Genomic DNA, 21,337 nt, shown 5'->3' on the forward strand with positions numbered 1-21,337 from the left:
TCAATCCATCAATAAGTTACCAACAGTCAAAATCTGAATATACATATAACATAGCTTTAAAATATATAGAACAAACATTGTCATGACAGTTAAAAAAAAAAAAAGCTACAATCATAGTGGATGACTTCATCACATCTCTCAAAAGCTGACACAACAAGCAATCACTAAGGATATAGAAGATCAGAACCATAAACTTGACTTTTAGAACACTGCACCCAACAATGACAGAATAGATCTTACATTATTTCGTGTATGTAAAGTTCAAACTGAGGCAAAACTAACGTATGGTGTAAGAAGTCAGAATAGTGATAGCTCATGGCAAGGGTTAATGGTTGGAAATGGGCATTAAGAGGCTTCTGAAGCAAGGGGTTCCCGGGAGGCTCAGTTAAGTGGCTAACTTCAGCTCAGGTCATGATCTCGTGGTCCGTGAGGTCGAGTCCTTCGTCGGGCTCTGTGCTGACAGCTTAGAGCCTGAAGCCTGCTTCAGATTCCGTGTTTCCCTCTCTCCCTGCACCTCTCTGCTCACACTCTCTCTCAAAAATAAACATTAAAAGAAAAAAAAAAAGAGGCTTCTGAAGTGCAGCCAGTGCTCTCTCTTGATGTGGGTGCCGACGGTCCTGGATGTTCACTTTGTGATTATTCATTGTGTTTTACACATCTGAGTTTTCTGTGTTTGTTATACTTCTATTAACATTTTTACCTGAAGAAAGGAGGGAATCTTTGGATTTGACAGCATTGAGAATCACTGCTCTACTCTACTGTTCTGATTCCCTGCCACCTCCCTAATTGCACATTCAACTCTTTTCCTCTCCCCAATCACCTACCGACTCCAGCCACCCTGCCTTCCTCACATATGCCACAAAGTCTTTCCCATCATAAGGCGTTTGCTGTTCTCTCCGCCAGAAATGTTCTCTCTCCTATTCACAAAGCTAATTCCCTTGCTTCATTCATATGGCACCTCCTCAGAGAAGACTTCTTTGGCCACTTTATGTAAGGTAAGACTTCCCCTGAGGCACCTGGGTGACTCAGTTGGTTATGCGTCCAACTTTTTGGCTCAGGTCATGATCTCATGGTTTGTGAATTTGACTGAGCCCGCATCTGGTTCTCTGCTGTTAGTGCAGAGGTCACTTTGGAGCTTCTGTCTCCCTCTGTCTCTGCCCCTCCCCCACTCGTAGGGCTCTCTCTCTCTCTCTCTCTCAAAAATAAATTCACATTTAAAAAATAAAAGAAAGACTTCCCCAAATCATCTCTCCCCTTACTCTAGCTTATTCTCTTTGTAGTTCAGTCAGTTACTGCTTTATATATTTTGTGTCTATATCAAGTATACTTACGAACATAAGCATTGTGTCTTCTTGATCCATTATTATTTTATCAATACGTTATATCTGTTTTTACCTTTGTGATGATTTTCACCTTCAATTCTGTCTATAGTTGTTACCTAGTTTTTCTTTGATTCATATTTCTATGGTATATCTTTTTCTATTCCTTTATTGCAGCCTTTCTCTTCCCTTTTTAAACATATCTCTTCTGGGGCGGCTGGGTGGCTCAGTCGGTTAAGCGGCTGACTTCTGCCCAGGTCATGATCTCACGGTATGTGAGTTCGAGCCCTGCGTCGGGCTCTGTGCTGACAGCTCAGAGTCCGGAGTCTGTTTCAGATTCTGTGTCTCCCTCTCTCTGACCCTGCCCCGTTCATGCTCTGTCTCTGTCTCAAAAATAAGTAAACGTTAAAAAAAATTTTTTTAAACATACCTCTTCTAGAAAACATAGTACTAGATATTTTCAAAAATCCAATCTATATGTCCCTGGCTTTCAACTGGTGAGTTTAGTCCATTTATGTTTATTATAATTAATACAAAAGCCCATTTTATGTTTTCTATTTTTCATGCTTTTATATAGATTTTTTTCTTTTTTCCCATATTGAGCATTGGATTGAGCAAAATTTTTTGTACTAAATCCAAAAGTTATGCTTTGCATCTTTATTTTTCTGGTGGTTACTCAGAATTAAACACTACATTTCCCAACTACCAGGTGTGGTTACATAAATTCTGGCTGATGAAATATAAGCAGAAGTGTGGAACTTCCAGAAAGAATTTGTTAAAAGGGAAGAGGTTCCCCTTTCCCCCTTGCTTCCTCCTGCTACTTTCCCCCAAACTGGAAACTGGAACACCTACATGGGACCCTGAAGTGATCATGAGTGTGGCAGTGCTGAATGGTACGCAGACAGTTGAGTGTGTCTCTCCATGATAATGTCCTGATACTAGTCCTGGCTACCTACCAGGCAAAATTCTTTCACCTGAACGAGAAAGAAACTTCTTTAAGTCGCTATTATTTGGGATTTTTTTCTTAATCACATGCCACTGGACCTAATAGGGTACTGCTCAATTCCAGGAATTGTTGCCTTTACTGTAATTAATTTTCTAGCCTATGGGATGAAGGTGTATCTTCCTTGGTCCTTACCCAATTTATGGCACTTGGCCTTCTCCTCTGGACTTCTGCTACTCTAATTCCCACACACGGTGGGTTTCCCCAAAAGCAGAGCCCAAGACGAAGACCTGACCGTAAGTAGTTGACTTCAGATCTTGGGAAATGAGGGTGCAGACAGAATAAGAAGGAAGGAAGAAAGGCATTAAGAAGGCTACTGAGGTCACTACTGTGGGGTACTTGATTTCACTGGGACCTCCTGAAAAGTGCTCAGAACACCTCTTAAAATTGCTTCTCACCAGATAGACAGGGCACTGGAGTATTTATCTACTAGACCCCATCCCCTGTCGGCTAAGAACCTCATGGGTTCTCCATCATGCATTTGGAAGGAGCAAGCTCCCCATACAGAATTTTCGGTGGCAGAAATTCTAAAGAGGGTGTCATGAGACCGAGATGAGATGCTGTCCCTGTGAGGTGAGTCTGAGCTTGTTGCACACAACTGCCCACTGCAGCTACAACTACAATGAGAAATGGGCAAAGGGAATGTGGCACCAGATACCAGAGCTATCTGCTCTACTGACCAAGGAGTTTTCACAGCTGCTATGTGATTTTCTGAGCTCTATTGGCTTCCCTTTTGTTTCTATGGCAGCTATAGGGTTGAGTTCAGGAAATGAAACCTATAGCCTATGCAAATTCACCATTTTATCTTGAACCAAATCCCCAGTTTTAGAAGATCACTTCTCCCTGAACTTTTTCACGACATGTTTCCCCATCTCTTTGCTCTTTTCCAATGAATTCCTCCTCTATATTGCAACCCTTAAATTGCAGGGAGTCCTCAAGTTTGTATTGATTCTTTTTTTCTTTCACTGTACCATCTCACTGAAATATCTCACTTATTTCTCTATCTCATTTACCACCTATAAAGAGAACTTAACCAAGCTTTATTTCCAGTCCAGAGCTCCTGACTTCCTAATCCAAATTCATCATCCTGTACTAGATGTGGTCACCTAGATTCACCATATAGGTAAGCAAATCTAACATGTCTAAAAAAAAAAAAAAAACAAAACTCATTATCTTTCTATATCTCAATTAATGGCATCTTCACCTAACTCATCCAAGCTAGAAACTCCAAGCTAGCAACATCTCTGCTTTCTTCTTCCTTCACTCCTATTTAATCACTTGCAAAAATTTGGTTGCTCTTACATCTTTCAAGTGTACCCTCTTCTTTATTCCTATAGTAATTAACCTTTATAATTTTGTACGAGCTTTTTTAAGGGACGAAAAATGGTCTCTTGCCTCTCCTTTCTCCCCTTGCCAAACAAAGAGGAGATCAGTCACACCAGGATATAGTTTAGTCAAGAAACTTCACATGGTTTGTTTTGAAAGCCCCTATCCTTCCTCCAAAATTCCCAATTTCCTGCTCCAGAGAGGCAATCTATTTCAACACCTTGAGTAGACTCTTATTATTTACTTACTTTCTTTAAATAATATGCCTGTGGGGCGCCTGGGTGGCTCAGTTGGTTGGGCGGCCGACTTCAGCTCAGGTCATGATCTCGCGGTCCGTGGGTTCGAGCCCCGCGTCGGGCTCTGTGCTGACGGCTCGGAGCCTGGAGTCTGTTTCAGATTCTGTGTCTCCCTCTCTCTGACCCTTCCCTGTTCATGCTCTGTCTCTCCCTGTCTCAAAAATAAATAAAACGTTAAAAAAAAAATAATATGCCTGTAATTTCACTTTGTGATATTTCAGTTTTAAGCAATATCTAATGTTTCCTCCCTACAGATGATGAGGATTTAGCTTCCCTCTCTCTCTCCCCTCCCCACCTCTTTCTCACACACATTACCCACCCCCCCACTTCAACACATATCCATTCTTTCATATTCCAAATATAGCAGTAACACCATAAATTTAGTGTTTACATTACTATGTTTATACAGATGTATTTACAGTTAAGCCATGTATCTACTATGATTACTTATTCCAATAGAGTATTTTATTTTTCTTGGTGTTCATAATGATCTAGTTTTTTTCTCTGCTTGGTTCTCGTTGTATTTATCACTAATTCAACATCAGACTCTCCTATTTTGTAAATTTCCTCAAACACATAGACAATTCATCTATCAGTTTCACCTTCAGACCTGCTCCAATCTGGACTGGTTGGTTAGCTGTCCCAATCTGATGCATAGTTGTCATGCTGGAATTCTGCTTCACCATCATCCTAGGAATTTCCTTCGCCTCCCTTTTATGATGGGCTCTGTTATCTGATTCCTTTATCTTTTTTTTCCCTTAGGTTTACTCCCTGAGTTTTGATGGAACACATCTTCTGATAGCTTCCTGAGGAAAAACTGCAAGGTAGAAGAAATTTTCAATAACTTGTATGTCCGAAAAGATATTTTTTATCCTCATACTTCACTGACCGTTTCTTGGTATAGAATTCTGGATTGAAATTATTTTACCTCAGAAATATACATATATATGTATGTATGTGTGTGTATATATATATATATATTTATATATACATGTAAATATATAAATATATATATATATATATATATATATATATATATATATATATATAATTTATTTAGAGAGAGAGAGAAAGAGAGCAGGAGGGGGAGAAAGAGAGAGGGAGAGAAAGAGAATCCAAAGCAGACTCCTCACTACCAGCACAGAGTCCAATGTGGGGTTCAAACTCTGAACCATGTGATCAAGACCTGACCCGAAACCAAAAGTTGGACGCTTAACTGACTGAGCCACCCAGGTGCCCCTACCTCAGAATTTTAAAGGCATTGCCCCAATGCCTTCCCATTTCTCATGATGTTGTTGAAAAGTGTCATGCCATTGTAATTCTTAACTCTTTGTAGGGACTTCTTTTTTTCTGTCACTGGAAATCGTGTAGGATGTTTCTTTGAACTCAGTGTTCTGAATTTCACAATAACAACCACTGGAGTGAGTCCATTTTCATTCATCGTTCTGGTACTTAATTGAAAATTCATGTCTTTCAGATCTATAAAATTATATTGAATTATTAGTTCAACGATTTTCTCTCTTGACTACAATTATTCAGATGTTGAATCCTTTAAACTAGCAGTCTGACTTTTGAAAAAATTTCCCATTTTTCGTCTCCATATCATTTTTGCTCTAGTCTTGGAGAAAAATGTTCAAGTTTATTTTCTAGCCTTTTAACGTTATTTTTCATTTCTGTTATATTCTTGATCTCTAAGATTTCCTTTTTTTGTATTCTAAATGCTGCTTTTAAAAAATAGCAATGCCATTCTTGTTTTACAGATGCTGTATCTTTTATCTGAGAATATTAATGATCGTATGTATTTTTTTTAAGTTTTCTTTTCCATCTCTATCTATTGAGTGTAATCAATTCTGTTTCTTCCGAGTTTTTTTCCTTGTCCTACCTTTTCTTTGTTCTCTATCATCAATTTTCCTCAAACTGTTGAGGACCCCAGACTCTCTGATTGCATTTAAGAGAAGTGCATGAAAAAACTCAGTGTAAGCTCCAAGTATGCATACAGAGCTTGTCAACTGGAAACTGTACTGTAGAATTATCTGGGTTCTCTTCAGACTCTAGGTCTTTTCCCTTAGACAAATCAGATTCTCCAGAGAAGACTCTCCCTATCTTCTTCGGGGGGGGGGGGGGGGGATCAGCCTGATGCCTTTATTCTGGGGGCCAAAAAGAGGATGAGGGTTGGGGATGTGTGCTCAATATATACAATATCTACCTTCACTTTACCCTCTTCTTCCCTCCCACCTGGTCAATATGGAGCCTCTGACCTTTCCTGGAATTGGTCTCAAATCTAAAACTAGGGTAAAAAGGGGGCAATCTTGTGCAGTGGTAATGGATCGATCTACTTCCAAACAAACTTTCAGTCCATCCTGCTATATTCAGTCCCACTTTTACCTCTATTTCCAGAGGTTCTTACTGCTACGAATTTCAGAGCTATTGGGAGGTTCTGTGAATACGTTAATATATCATTTTGGGTCTTAGTTTTCTTAATTGTTGCCGTAGGATTCAGCTTTCTTAAGGTACCCTGTCAATTATTCCCTTTACCATAAATTTCCAATTTTCAATTTTTTGTTACCATTTCCTGTCTTAATTTGTGTGTTCTTCGTCTGGCTCATACTCTGAGAAGTCCCTTTATTGTAACTGTAGTGGCACTTTGGAAAGAAATGTTGTTAAATTCAACTTAACCAGAAGTCTGCCAAACTTTGGAAGTAGGTATCATCTGACTCTCCTTCCTCTTTTTTCAACTTCAGCCTGCATTTCAATTTTGTGGATTTTTCTGTGTCCTCACTGATCATTCAGAAAAAAACTTCACAAGTTCATTCATCCTGAAGTGTAAGGAATGATAGGATTTGATGTGTTCTCTCTCCCAAGAGTATTTTAATTTTTAGCATGGACTAAATTTCTTATCTGGCTTAAGCCAAAGGAATAAAGAAATACAGTTCTAATTAAGAAACGTTAAGTTCCCATTTCTAAGTGTTTTGGAAGCCAGGGAGGCCTGTATGCTTCCCTGAAATCACACTTTGTTGAAGGAGGTCCAGCTGTGCCCATGCATAAGGCAGGTGATAATGTTGGCATCACTATAGGCTTTCTAGGATGACAAGAAGTAAGGGGAGCTGCTCAATGACAATTCTAGTCCCAACCTGTATGTCTTGGAACTGAGATAATCAGGTAGAGACATCATCATCCCAAATACTGATATTAATCTGGAACAAAACATTTTTTATTACGTTTATAATAAGTATACAAAGACGGGCATCATCAAATCCAAACAACTCTAAGTAAGCCTGTGTTAAACAGACCCCTTTATGCAATTAGTGGTTGTGAGGCATTATGAAAATACAAGACACCACATAACTGTATGACAATTAGGTCAGGAAAATAATTATGGCTAATAATATGACTAACCACCTTAAGCTGTATGCATAATAAAAAAAGATATGCGCTCTTGGTTGAAGCAGACACAATTAGCCAAAATTTGGTAGGGAGCACATTTTCATTTTTAGCAAACAACAGAGGATGCCTCCAGCACTCTGGAGACCTGTACACAGAAAATTAAAGTCAGATTTATCTGCAAGGATACAAGCAACAGAAACAGAGGAGAAAAGAAGACAAAACTACAGATAGTCCCTTGTTTACAACAGTTAGACTTAAGATCTTTTGACTTTTTGATGGTGTGAGAGTGATACGCATTCAGTAGAAACCATACTTCGAATCTTATGTGGATCTGTTCCCAGGCTAGTGACGTGCCGTAGGGTATTCTCGGGACGCTGGGCAGCAGCTCCCAGTCGGCCACTAGATCACAAGAGTAAACAAAGGATGCACTTAAAATCATTCTGCTTTTCCCTTTCAGTACAGTTTTCAATAAATTACATGAGGTATCCAAACACTATTATAAAACCGGCTTTGTGTTAGATGATTTTGACCAAGGGTAGTTAATGTAGGTGTAGGCGTAGGTGTTCTGAGTGCATTTAGGTAGGCAGGTAGGTAGGCAGACTGATGTTCAGTAGGTTAAGTGTATTAAATGCATTTTGACTTCAGACCTTTTCAACTTAGGATGTAATTATGGGGACATAACCCCACCGAAGGTCAGGGGAGATCTGTAGTTAAACCTCCTCCTTAACCTTGATTTCTGGTCATATTATTTTGTTAAATACTACTATTACTACTACTAATAATGGTAATAGCAAATGCCAATGTATTGCTTTGCTATTTACTGGACATGTCTACGTAAAGCATCCTACATATGTTAACAAATCCCACACAACCTCCTGTGATAGGTGCTCTTCTCCCCAATTCTGCAGGTGAAGAAACTAAAGCGCATATTGCCATGGTGAGTGGCAGAGCCGGGATTTAAATTTAGGCTACTCACCTCCAGAGACTGGCTCTTTTTTTTTTTTTTTTTTTTTAAATTTTTTTTTTCAACATTTATTTATTTTTGGGACAGAGAGAGACAGAGCATGAATGGGGGAGGGGCAGAGAGAGAGGGAGACACAGAATCGGAAACAGGCTCCAGGCTCTGAGCCATCAGCCCAGAGCCTGACGCGGGGCTCGAACTCACGGACCGCGAGATCGTGACCTGGCTGAAGTCGGACGCTTAACCGACTGCGCCACCCAGGCGCCCCAGAGACTGGCTCTTAACACCACTCCACACTGCTGCCACTTTTCTGCTTGTGTTTCCTATTCAACTAATTCAATTACAAATACACAGTTTCATCACCCGTTATGCAAAACTTACTCCACCCTCACCTTATCGAGAACTTAACGGTCCTTTTGATAAAATACCAATACTAGCAAAAACAAACAGGAAGTTCTCCAGGATCTGAACATTTTCATAACTTGTATCAACCCAACCTAAAATTTACCAGCCCGAATTGTGTTTTTCAAAGCTTGACTAATATCCTGTCACATGGTAGTTTTAAGAAACCTCCAGCCTAGTGCTTACATCGTAGCCCCTCTTACCTGTTCTAGGCATTTAGCAGACAGAAGCCCTTCAGATTCTTTCCTTGTTTTCCAGTTTCATCTGATAAACAGAATAGAAAATGCAATACCGAATGCCCTGCACCAATCAAACATGTTACCAACTATTAACTGAACCACCTTACCATCGGTCCATTTGGGGCTTCCTGTCTTAATGTTGAATAATCAACAATTAACAATAATGTAATTTCCAATCAGCAAAGCCATTTCACCAACATGAGTTGATTTGTTCCCCTTCTTAGCATTTAAATGCACGGTTCATTTTTGCCTTAGGAATACTTTGCTGTTTCTTACCAGTCTCCCAAATCTGCCCTTAAAAGACGAACCTCGGAATATTACGTACGGGTATGGCTACGTTTCCTTACAAAATACACCTGCCACTTCCCCTGGAGAAACAAAACGGAGGCTGGCTGAATTTTTCAAACGTGAGGACGACCGTGTCCGCTCGCCCGGCTCCCGCCCCCAGCCGGCCGCGGCCTCCCGCGCCCCCCCCCCCCCCCCGCCCCAGCGGTGTCCGGCCGCCCCGCCGCTGGTAAGGCCCGGTCCGGGCCTCCCCGGGCCGCGGCGGCGCCCCCTGCAGGCCGCGGCGGGCAGAGCGGGCGGAAGGAAACCGAGCCGGGCTGCCACCGTGTCCGAGCCGGAGCCGCAACCGCCGCCGGAGCGTCGCGGGACCCCCGAGTCCGTGCCGAACGCCCTCCTCGCCGCCCGCCGCGTCCCAGCGCCCGCCGGAGCCGCCGCGCCGCCCGCACACCCCGGAAGCGGCCGGGCCCGGGCCCGCCTCGGCCCTCTGCTCGTCCTCTCCGCCCGCACCGGCCTTCACTCTGGAGCGGCCCCGGCAGCCGCAGCAGGGGCGGCGGCGGCGGATCGAGGAGCTCTCCAGGTCGTCCCGGGAGAGGCTGCTGCAGTCCCGGGACAAGATGTTCTCCAAGTTCACCTCCATCCTGCAGCACGCCGTGGAGGCGGTAAGGCCGCGGGGCAGCGGGCGCACGACAGGCCGGGGATGGCGGCGGCCTACGCTCCCTGCGGCCTCGGCCCGGGGCCTCGGCGGCCCGGTTTTCGCGGAGGGGCGAGGCCGGGGCTGGCGCTCCGGGGCACGGCGGGCCGTCGGGGCGCCCGGGCCGAGCGGCCTGGCTCGGAGCAGGCCCCCTCCTCGCCGTCCTGCCCCGGGCCGGCGCGGGTCCCTGTGCGTCCACGGGGGAGGGGGTGGGCGGGTGCCCCGGCCGGCGCGGGGTAGCCCGATTCCTTGATGGGCCGGGGGATCGGGAGCACCTGGCGGGGCCGTAGGGCGCACCCCGGCACTCCCGGACCGTTAACCTGCTCTGGAAAAAAGTGATCACCGTGGAGCAGGACAAAAGAAACGGCCAGACACGGCTCGGGCTTCGGTTTGGCTTGCTGTCGTGTTGACTTTGGAAGGTGGGGTGGGGAGGAAGGTGTGCCCCTGCCGGGGGCGTGGGGGAGGGAGCGGGGGGCGACTCTGCGAGGAGGCCGCCCGCGGACCCGGTTTCCTAATCCTGCCGGCCTTGCCTTCGTTGGCCTCGCGGCCCAACTCAGCTGCATCGTATTGATTGTTGTGAAATGGGAGTTTGGAGGGTCTGGTCGAGTACGTGGTCTAGACCGCTTCCAAGCCTTCACAGAGCAGCGAGGCCATCTGTTTCCTTTCTTGTTCTCTCTTCCTGGACGCTCTCCTTTGAGGATTTTAGACACCAGCGTAGACAGACATTCAGATACCCTAACAGCCTAACACAAGAGTAGTAACTAAAGAGGAAATGAATGTCTTGCTGCCTTTTTAATAATAAGAGGTCCAGTTTGCTCTACTTTGGTTGTTTCTCTTTCCTCAGGGAGAGTTGCCCAAACTGAAAAATGCATCCTGTGGGAGAAACCAGTACTTTGCTAATTTAAAAAAATGTCATTCTCTTTCTGTGTTTAGAGTGTGTGATATAGCACACTAAAATTCACCCAACTTAAAAAACAAAAACAATAAACCAACTGCAATAGAATAGTTTTTATGGTCAGATAAAAATCAAATGGGTTTTTAAAATTAAGTATGAGAACAAAAACAAATTTAGTACAGTTGTTATTTTAAGTGATATGTGGGAAATGTTTAAAAATCATTTAAGCTCTACTACAAGCTCTTGGGAAAACGTGTATCAAATCAAGAAAGTGTTTTCTTGAATGAAGAGCAGTTATTACACTGAGGGAGATGACGGTTTTACACTTGAGGACAGCTTTTAATTTTCCTTTCTTATACACAGTCTGCAGCACCTTTATGTTAGAAGAACGTAACCGAAATTTCTGAAAACAGTGACATTTACATTTTATATTATTTTTTAACTTAAAATGCCAAGAATCCTTTAATTTTAACATTGAATACAGGTTAATATTGAATTAAAAAATGGGAATTGGAATTAAAAAATGTATTTCATTATTTACATCCTTTACCTATCAGGCTGATCCTGCCTTATTACAGAAATAAGTAGTTAGAAAAAGAAAGATGGTTTTCGTATTCTCCCAGTAAAGAGTCATTTTTATCCCGAGGCCTGTGTTTTCTGTCCTTGTTTTCTTTTTGCAACTATATGCTAGCATCTACCAAATTATGCATGTCAATTGTCTGACTGGCTCTGTAATATCCAGCTCCCCTACTTTGCTGAAGTGAGAAAAAGTTAAGAGTGGATTATAATCATCTAGTCCTAGTAACTGATACATTGCATTTAGAAAACTAATGTTTTTATTTTCTTAGAGTTAATGGTTTTAGCTGTGATACCTTCCAGTTTACCTTGATAGGAGGTTAAATCTGAAAACATTTTGGCCGTACTAACTTTTCTTTTTCCTTTTTACATTCCCTCTTGGGAATGAACTCATACATAATGATAAGTAAGCCATCTTTGTGGTATTTGAAGAATGTTTTTTCCTAGCCGAAGATTGGTTTCCATTTTTTCAGTTCTATTTTATTTGCCGGGCGTTTTCTTCTATAAACTACTTTTCCCACTCATCAGTTCATTTCACTAGCTTTTCTCTGTACTCCTTTTAATTTGTACGCCCCATTAGCATTTTCTTTTCTGTCCGATGAGTATTTTCTGATTAACAGTTTTGCAATTAACATAATTATCCCTGTTTTTCAGAGGTGGGACATTATCCTCTGTGCAGATGCTGACATGACCTTTTTTTCAATTGTGTTGCTGTTTTCAACCATTTTGATATTACTACTTTATAGGTTTCTTTGTTCAATTGGATCAGCCTTCAAATGGTTTTTTAGGGTTGACCAGATTAACATTTAAATGAGGTTTACAGGCAGAGTTTTCCTTTTTGTTTACTTAATGGTTTCTCCTCGCTTCCTGTTAACATTATAAGGAAAAAATATATGAGGGATTTTCAAGATTAATATTTGAAAATGAGTTGTTAAGTGGATAGACTGAATTTTGAGTTTAGGAGACAAATTCATACCTTGATCAAAAACAAGAACTGTAACATACCTCTTGCTTCCCTTTTCAGAAATGAATCTTCCCTCAGAGTAAAAATGATCGGCCAGTACATTTTGCAGTGAATCCATTTTGTTTAGCCTGTTGCCACATGTCACAAGGGTGAAATCAGGCCTCTCTGGTAGTTAGTTCCGAAGTTGGACAGGATCATGCTAGTCCAATTTCTCCAAAGTACAAGTAAAACACTTTCCATTTAGTACAATTCAATGTTTGTTGAGGGCCTAGTCTGTCCTAGGTAATCTGCCAGGGGCTGGTTCTTTTTAAATTTCAGCCAGTTTCACCCTTTCGGCGGCAGATTTATTCCAAGAGGATAAGGGAAGGAAGTTTTATCAACTTTAGCTAATTAATTCAATGGAAGTCATTGTATCTTTTCAAAGTAGAGTGAAGAGTTGGTGATTGTTGAAACCAGTAATTTTTGAAAAACTATTCTGCCCTGGCAATTAAAATTTCAAATCAAACATCTGTAGTGTTTTCTTAGGCGTATTCTTTTCGGACAGGATCTCTAACTTTAGTTGTTCAGCAGACGTTTTATGAGCCTACCATGAAAGCGTGGCACAGCGCAGAGGAAACAAGGTATACCTGCGTCCTTGCTCACAATGCATACAGTCTAATTTAGGAGACAAAACAAATACACAAATTAAAGATTAAACAGTGCACAAGAGTGCGGCCTAGCCCCTAGAGCTGTATAGAACAGGGTCTCAGTTCTACGGCCGACCGTTTCCTCCCATGCAGGACAAGTTACTTAATCCTTGTACATTTCAACTTCCTCATTGTAAAATGGAAATAATGATACCTATATCATGGGATTATTGTGAAAATTCAAATGAGACACTATATATGAAGTGCCTAGTGGAGTACCTGGTACATTGTACGTGCTTCATAAATGTGAACCATTGTTATTAATTTTTGGATGATTGTTCAGCCAATGAGTTCTGTGGGGGCACACAGGATCGCAGGGCTTGGAGAAGGCTCTCTGGAGGAAGGGAGGCTTGGGCTGGCCTTGGGAAAGGCAGGGAAGGTAGGAGAGGCCTTAGGGAAGAGGTTAGGAGGAAGAAGCACTTAGACGATTAGGGCGTGGAGTGTTCACGATGCACGTGGGAGAGTGAGCAGATGGGGCTTTGGTGGCAGATGGGGAGCTCTCCTCTGGGTTACCGCTGTGGGTCTTTCTGTGTGCTCTGGCTTTTGGAAAAAGATGGTCTGAGTGTCTGGTTACAAGCAGTGTTTCCCTTGGGTGAGGCAGTGAACTGGCTTTGGATCTTAATAGGGGTTTGGAAAAAATCGGAGTTTATTGTAAGATAATTTAAGACCATCTAGGAAGTGTAAACTTTGCAGCACTGTGCCCGGCACATAACTGCTCATTAAATGGGAACAACTGCTGTGTCATTTGCTTCTTCACTCTGTAAATACTATGGAGTGCCTACTCTGTGCCACGAGTCGGAAACCGGGAATTCAGTGATGAAAAAGATGCCATAAGCAGTCCCAGCCCTCGTAGAGTTGACGATGCAGTGGAGGTCAGCAATGACAGATGTGGGACAGACAGGGCTAAGAGAGAGCGAGCCTCAGAGAGGGTGCCACAGAGCATGTGCAGAGAACTGTATCCTTGGCCAGAAGTCTGGCAAGGCTTCCCAGGGAAAGCCATGTCCAAGGTAGGCATTCGTGTCAAGTTTTGGTCGAGAGTGTTACTGCATGAATTTTCAAAAATTTGATCTCTGTTTTGTAAAAAGTTAATGCAAATTAGAATCCCCTCATGCTGATTCTAAATTTAAAAATTTTTACCCATTGCATAAATGTTTATTTTACATAGTGGTAAAACAGGTGATTTGCATGTTAGAATTAGTAACGAAAGACAATTTTTGTGGGAAGTTTTACATATATAAGAAAATTTATTCATGTTGTAACAAGATTGTTACTAAACTAAGTTATTAGCTGTTTGGAACTGTCTTACCGTCTACTTAAATATAAATAGGTTTCTTATTTAAATCAAACTCCTGGGAGAGAGAGTCACAGGTAAGCAACACTAGCCTGCTTTGAATTTGACTAGAACAACAAAGGTCGCAACATCAATCCTGTAAGATCCTCTGATTTAGTGACTTGGAAATGGAGTTAAGTCCCACAGGTAAAATAATCTGGAACAAGGATGCTGTAATTACTTATATACCAAGGAGATGCCTTTGGAAAAATTTAACAGATCGCAATATTTACATTTAAGAAATTAAGTACGTTTTTTCTTTCTTTTTTTTTTTTTTGAAACACCAGATTTCATTTGAGTTTGTCCCAACTGTTAATACATTTAACTATATAAAAGGTGGTGAATAAAAAACCAGGTCCCCCAAAACAAGAGAGTGTTGATATCTTTGAAGACGATCCTGAAAACAAGTAGCTGATTAAAACAGATTTTTTTTTTTTTTAAATCTAAAAGTTTCAGGAACGTTATTCTGTTTTCCAAAGGTCACACTTTCTAATTTTCTTTCTAATTTTTTTCTCCATGTCTCCCAAATACTGTCCCTCCCCATGTTCTTCTTCAAGGATAATAATCCCAAAGGTTTAAATTCCTTTTGTTAAAGATCTGAAAGCCTTTTTAAGAATTTCACAGCTCTCCATTTGGAAACGAGGTGCATCTCTTAACCCAGTGCGATTCAGAATGGTGCACACAGGCACGCATGAGAGTGAGCGTGAAAGTGTTGGCGATGGCGAGAAATGTTCTTTCCTAAAGACATTTCATCTTCTGGGTTGACAGGACCAATGTTTATAACTTGCCCAATAGTTCTGAGGTTGTTTTGACAGGATTTCGAACTTTAAGAGAATTTAAGGTCTCTCTGCTTGAGGCCACCAAGAAATCAAAACGGAACAGGTAGTACGGGAGTAACATGACCTCTTAGGTCATCGGTTTAGATGAAGTAGATGGAAATGAAAGATAGTCGACTGTGCCATGTTTTAGGTTCCCAGAATAGAAACCCATTTGTTTTTAAATAAGCCGGGGCAACTGTGAACATTCTGACCGAAATTTGTGGGCGATAGTAGGACTGGGGTGGTGGGTGGGGGAGCATTCTCTCTATTTTAGGAAAAGACCATGTTGTGGAAGGTGCATCTTTTTCTATCCGTTTAACACACATTTGAAACACTTGGCAGGTTTGCAGTGAAACGGCCAAAGGGATATACTTTTGGTCTTAAAAACATTTGAAGTAAATTTTATTTAAAAAAAAAATTTTTTTTTTCAACCATTTATTTGGTTTTGAGAGAGAGAGCATGAGCAGGTGAGGGGCAGAGAGAGAGGGAGACACAGGATCCGAAGCAGGCTCCAGGCTCCAAGCCGTCGGCACAGAGCCCGACGTGGGCCTGGAACCCACGCACCGTGAGATCATGATCTGAGCCGAAGTCGGACGCTCAATCGACTGACCCACCCGGGTGCCCCTGAAGTAAATTTTAAAGCCAAAATGTAAAACATTTATGGCTCTGTGGAATTTAAATTGGTAGTGTCTTGTTCACATAGGTATTTTGCTAAAAATACGCGCTGCCTAATCCAGGTTTGAAAAGATTCACATCTGTGTGTCACTGAACGTAGGGAACAGTTTTAATCTGATTACAGGGTTGACTTTGGCATATGTGTTCGTAATGGTGACGTGTAACTAATTACACAGCAGCTTGTACAGTTTTGCACTTCAAAGTCCTGGGTACAAAGATCCCTGGTTATTGATCATTTCATTTTACTGATAATTTAATTTTTTTTTTCAACGTTTATTTATTTTTGGGACAGAGAGAGACAGAGCATGAACGGGGGAGGGGCAGAGAGAGAGGGAGACACAGAACCGGAAACAGGCTCCAGGCTCTGAGCCATCAGCCCAGAGCCCGACGCGGGGCTCGAACTCACGGGCCGCGAGATCGTGACCTGGCTGAAGTTGGACGCTTAACTGACTGCGCCACCCAGGCGCCCCATTTTACTGATAATTTAAATAGAATATTGCATCTTTTCATTTCACACTGTTACTTTTGAAGCCGTACGTAGTTACTAGTTTCAGGGAGGAAAAAAAGAATCCCAGTTCTTGTAGTTTAATAATAATATTGATAAATGTGATAAATGTGTTTTTCCTCTTTCTTAATAAATCATTGTTAGTTTCTTGACTGCGTTTCTCTTTGATATCTGACATATAGAATTGAATTAAAGCTCATCCTTTATTTTTATGCTGCTTTGGTATTATTAGTAGACAAATACAGAGTTATACTGTACAGGAAACGTTTCATGCCATTTTCTTAATCGTTGTGGTCTTTTTGTGTGTGTGTGTGTGTTTGTGCAGCTTGCACCTTCTCTTCCTTTGCAAGAAGATTTTGTTTATCACTGGAAGGCAATTACCCATTACTACATAGAGACTTCGGGTAAGAAACAGAGCTAATGTTAATTGAACAGAAAATTTATGAAATACTAAAATATGTTTCAAATTAGTTTTCAAAGTTGTTTTATATGTAAAGTTATAGCCAAGTTATTGTACTTCTAATTCCTCTTTTAGATTCATTAAAAAAATGTGTCTGTTGAGCACCTGCTATGCATAGGCATTGTTCTAGGCACTGGGTGATAGAATGAACAGTAGATCAAACAGGCAAAATCCCTGTCCTAATAGAGTTTATATATTGACTACGTAGAAGCGAACAATAACTAGACCAATACACATAGTGTGTCAGATGGTAGGTACTAAGGGGAAAATGAAGCAGGCTGAGAGGATAGAAATGTATACATGGGAGGAAAGGGTACAGCTGGCTATTGTAGGTTAGAGAAAGCCTCATTGCCCAAGCCGACCTCTCAGTTGGAATCGGAAGGAGAGAGAGAGCAAATCTGGGGGGTTGGTTTCAAGAGGAGGACCTAATGCAAAAACCCTGAGGCTGGAGCATGCAGCATGCTTGGCATAGTCTAGGAACCTCAAGGAAGCCAGTGTGGCTAGAGCAACGTGAACAAGGAAAAAAGTGTGAGGGGGTGACATCAGACAGGAGCCGGGTGCCGTTGCGAAGGGCCTTGTAAGCTGTTATAAGGGCTTTAGCTTTTACTCCAAGGTGGGAAGCTTGGGTTAGAGGGTTTTGAGTGGCGGTGTACCATAATCTATCGTAAAGGGACAACTTTGGCTTCTGTGAAAAAAATGAGATCGAAAGGATGCAGAGGTGAAACTGTAGAACCATCAGGGGACTTTTGGAATGCTGTAAGCAATGGTGGTGGCTGAAGCCAGGGCGGAGCTGGTAAGAAGTGATGGTATTCTGGATCTATTTTGCAGAAAGCTTTGTTGATGGATTGAATGTTGGGTATGAGAGACTGAGTGAAGGAAACTCCAAATTTTTGGACTCGGGCAGTTGGAAAATAGACCACTTAGCAGAACAGGCCGACTGTAGGAGGAGCAGGTTTGTAAGAATATTTTGGACGTGTTAAATTTGAGATGCCAATTACAGATTCAATTGGATGTGTCAGGTAGACAGTTGGAAGTAGGAATTTGGAATTTAAGGTGGGGGTCTAAACCAGAGATGTGAAACTGAAATCATCACCTTTAAGTAGGGTTTAAAGCCTTGGGATTGGATGAGATGTTGTAGGGAGTAAGGATAGATGGAAGAGAGAAAGGGTTCAGAAATGGAGCCCTGGGGCTCAATGTTCAGAGGTGAGGATGGTGAGAATAATAGCAAAAGGTACTGCGTTTGCCCATGGGGTAGAAGACACCCAAGGTAGAATGGTGTCCTGGGGTTTAGAAGAGAGAGATTAATTGTGTCAATTGACGGTGATGTCAGGGTAATGAAGTCTAAGAAAGGATCTTTGGACTCAGCCACGAGGAGCTCATTAGTGGACTTGATAAGAGGCATTTTGATAGCAAGGAGGAGAGAGAAGACCTGATTGCAGTAGGTTTAAAAGAAAATGGGCAGAGAACCTGTGTAGACAATGTGTGTGGACTGCTCTGTTACGTCAGTGGAAAGGGGGGCTGAGAAGCAGAGCAGTAGCCGGAGGGAGATGTGATATCAAGAGACGGATTTATGTATGTGTGTATGTATGTAATCTCTACATCCAATGTGGGGCTTGAACCCACAATCCAGAGATCAAGAGTCACATGCTCTTCCAACAGAGCCAGCCAGATGCCCTTCAAGAGAGGGCTTAAAATATGTTTTTAAAGATGGAAGATAGTGCAATTTATACATTGTTGGAATGATGTAGCAGGGAGGGAAAGGTGGACAACAAGAGTTAGATGCGATCATTTCTGAGCAATACCCTTAACTAGGCAAGGGGATGGGTCTAGGGCACCCGTGCAGGCTTAGCCTTAATAGGCATGTGGACAGGCCATCCATTAAATAAGGTAGAAAGCAGAACATATAGGTATAGATTCAGAAAGAGGGTGGATGTGGTTGATGTACGGAAGTCTTCAAAAGTTATTTTCTGGTTGCTTCTGTCTTTCTCAGTGAATAGGAAGGATGGAGATTAAGGGGAATATGAAATAAATTAGGTCAAAGGTGGACAAATTTTTTCGGTAAAGGGCCAGATGGTAAATATTTTAGGCTTTGTGGGCCCTATGGCCTCTGTTGCAACGACTCAGTTCTGTTGTTGTGATGCAAAGGCAGCCATCAACAATATATAAAAGAATAGCTTTCCTTTGTTCCCATACACCTTAAACACATGGCAAGACTGGATTTGTCCCATAGGCCAAAGTCTGGCAACTCCTGCGATAGAGTATTCAGGCAAGCCAATGGGGTCACAGGTAATTCTTCTTTAAAAGAAAAAATCCTTTACATGTGTGTAATAAGTAAAAATTAGACAAAAAATATGTATACCTTTCCATGTAAAATGGGATCTCTACCTTAATTTGGATATTTAGACAGCAGACCTATAGGAAAGTTTTTTTGAGAGGAGCTGCCTTTTCAAATGACTATTCTTGCCCAAGTTTTCACCCCTCCATAGCTTTAAGGGAAATACTTTAAAGGAAGGGCCTTAAGTTCTTGCTTTATTTATTTATTTTTTTAATGTTTTTTTTAATTTATTTTTGAGACAGGGAGAGACAGAGCATGAACAGGGGAGGGTCAGAGAGAGGGAGATACAGAATCTGAAACAGGCTCCAGGCTCTGAGCTGGCAGCACAGAGCCCGACGCGGGGCTCGAACTCACAGACCGCGAGATCATGACCTGAGCCGAAGTCAGCCGCTTAACCGACTGAGCCACCCAGGCGCCCCTTAAGTTCTTGCTTTAAATGATTTTTTTACACTGCAGGAGCAGAAATAAGTATGTACTTTATAATAAAGTATGGGACAAGTGCGTCTGCATCAGGCACAGAGAGAAAACAAAGAAGGGAGAAATGGGAAGCGGCAGAATCTAGAACCTGGATTTTATTTTTTAATTTTTATTTATTTATTTTGAGAGGGAGAGGATCTCAAACAGGCTCTGCACCATCAGTGCAGAGCCCAGGGTGGAGCTCCATCCCACGATCCTGGGATCATGACCTGAGCTGAAATCAAGAGTCAGACGCTCGGCTGACTGAGCCAGCCAGGCGCCCCTCTAACCTGGATTTTAAAGGATGAGTTGGAGTTTCCAAGATAGATAAGGAGGACAAACGCATTTCAGGTAGAAGGAATAGCAAATGCGGCACACGGAGACCTACATACAGCTTCGGAGGGATGAGGGTAGACGGCAGAAACTACATGTTGCCTTCTAGGGAGCAAAGATTTTAATTTGTCAAGTCAAATTTACAATTTATTTGCTTCTCAATTTAAACAGTCTTTCTGGTCATTTTTCTCCGTTAATGACTGTAAACAGACCATGCTTGAACATTCATTCTTCCCTGGAATGTTTATATCCAGTTAGCAATTAAAGGAGAAAAATCATTAAAAAAAAATAGATTTCAAATAAAATTACTTCTCTTCTATTAGCGCCAGACTACTCATTTTAGAAGAATACAAAATGAGACATCGTAAGTTCACATTTCTTGAATTCTTACTATGTGCTAAGGCATGGAACTTTACACACGTCATTTCATTGAAATCATTCAAAAACACTGGTGTTGATTAGCCCCATTTTACAGGTGTTGGTGACTGAGGCTGGAATAGTTTGCCAAGGTCATCCAACTACAAGTGACTGAGCCAAGATTTGAATGCAAGTTGTCTAATTCCAGGCCCCATGCTTTTTTTGTTTGTTTTGTTTACATTTTTTTTTTTTACATTTAATTTTTGAGAGAGAGAGAGAGAGAGAGACAGAGCACAAGTAGGGGAGGGGCAGAGACAATGAGACACAGAATCTGAAGCAGGCTCCAGGCTCTGAGCTATCAGCCCAGAGCCCAACACAGGCCTTGAACTCACAAACCGGGAGATCATGACCTGAGCCGAGGTTGGACACTGAACTGACTGAGCCACCCAGGTATCCCTCCAGGTGCCATGCTTTTAATACCTGCCAGATATTATATCAAACTTGGTACATATGTCCTCCTTGGAAACAAGGGTGACTCTTGTCTTTCCATTGTTTTCTCTGTAGGGCTTAGTGTTATGGTTTAAACTGTGTGTTTACAAAAATGTGCACACATACAGACAAAGCAACATGTCATCAAATAAATATATAGCATACTAGGATTGTGTTGTACATACTATGACAGTAGTAAGTAAATGACAATAGAAATGTAAGTAAGAACTTGGCATTTCCAAGTATATTTTGATGTTTATTTATTTTTATTTATTTTGAGAGAGAGAAAGAGAGCGCGCATGCAAGCAGAGGAGGGGCAGAGAGAATCCCAAGCAGGCTCCACAGGACCCGATCTCACAAACTGTGAGATGACCTGAGCTGAAATCAAGAGTTGGACGCTTAACTAACTGAGCCACCCATGCCCCCCTCCAAGTATATTTTGCATTTAAATATTCTAGAAAACTTCACATTTTATTAAGAGTAATTTAACCCCTTTATTAAGAGTAATTTTAACAATAAGGACAGGTTGATAAAACCATGTGATTTTCAAGT

At 41.8% G+C, this 21,337-nt stretch overlaps 1 protein-coding gene and 1 long non-coding RNA gene across 5 annotated transcripts in view; one reads left to right on the forward strand and one right to left on the reverse strand.

Annotated features, from left to right (window-relative positions):
• FHIP2A (FHF complex subunit HOOK interacting protein 2A) overlaps nt 1-21,337 on the forward strand; it is a 93,132-nt gene that overhangs the window by 45,682 nt on the left and 26,113 nt on the right. The window contains exons 1-2 of one of the 3 annotated variants that reach the window (XM_086680952.1): nt 9,695-9,874; nt 16,681-16,759. In XM_086680952.1, coding sequence (XP_086537078.1) covers nt 9,830-9,874; nt 16,681-16,759 — 124 coding nt within the window. In that variant the 5' untranslated portion in view covers nt 9,695-9,829. Of the gene's footprint in view, nt 1-9,694; nt 9,875-10,177; nt 10,326-16,680; nt 16,760-21,337 lie in introns of those variants that run through there. The other 2 variants (XM_086680954.1, XM_086680953.1) reach the window with 2 other exon arrangements.
• On the reverse strand, nt 7,134-10,310 carry LOC147576180 (uncharacterized). Of its 2 annotated transcripts, none has more exons than XR_015241866.1 (3): nt 10,182-10,310; nt 8,895-9,298; nt 7,134-7,727 (listed from the first exon to the last, which is right to left on the reverse strand). It is a non-coding gene; the product is annotated as an uncharacterized LOC147576180 (long non-coding RNA). The 2 variants fall into 2 exon arrangements; XR_015241867.1 differs by lacking the exon at nt 10,182-10,310 and adding an exon at nt 9,847-9,973.

The sequence above is a fragment of the Puma concolor genome, chromosome D2 (genome assembly GCF_028749965.1).
Source record: "Puma concolor isolate L17-30 chromosome D2, mPumCon1.1.hap2, whole genome shotgun sequence".
Classification (NCBI taxonomy): domain Eukaryota; kingdom Metazoa; phylum Chordata; class Mammalia; order Carnivora; family Felidae; genus Puma; species Puma concolor.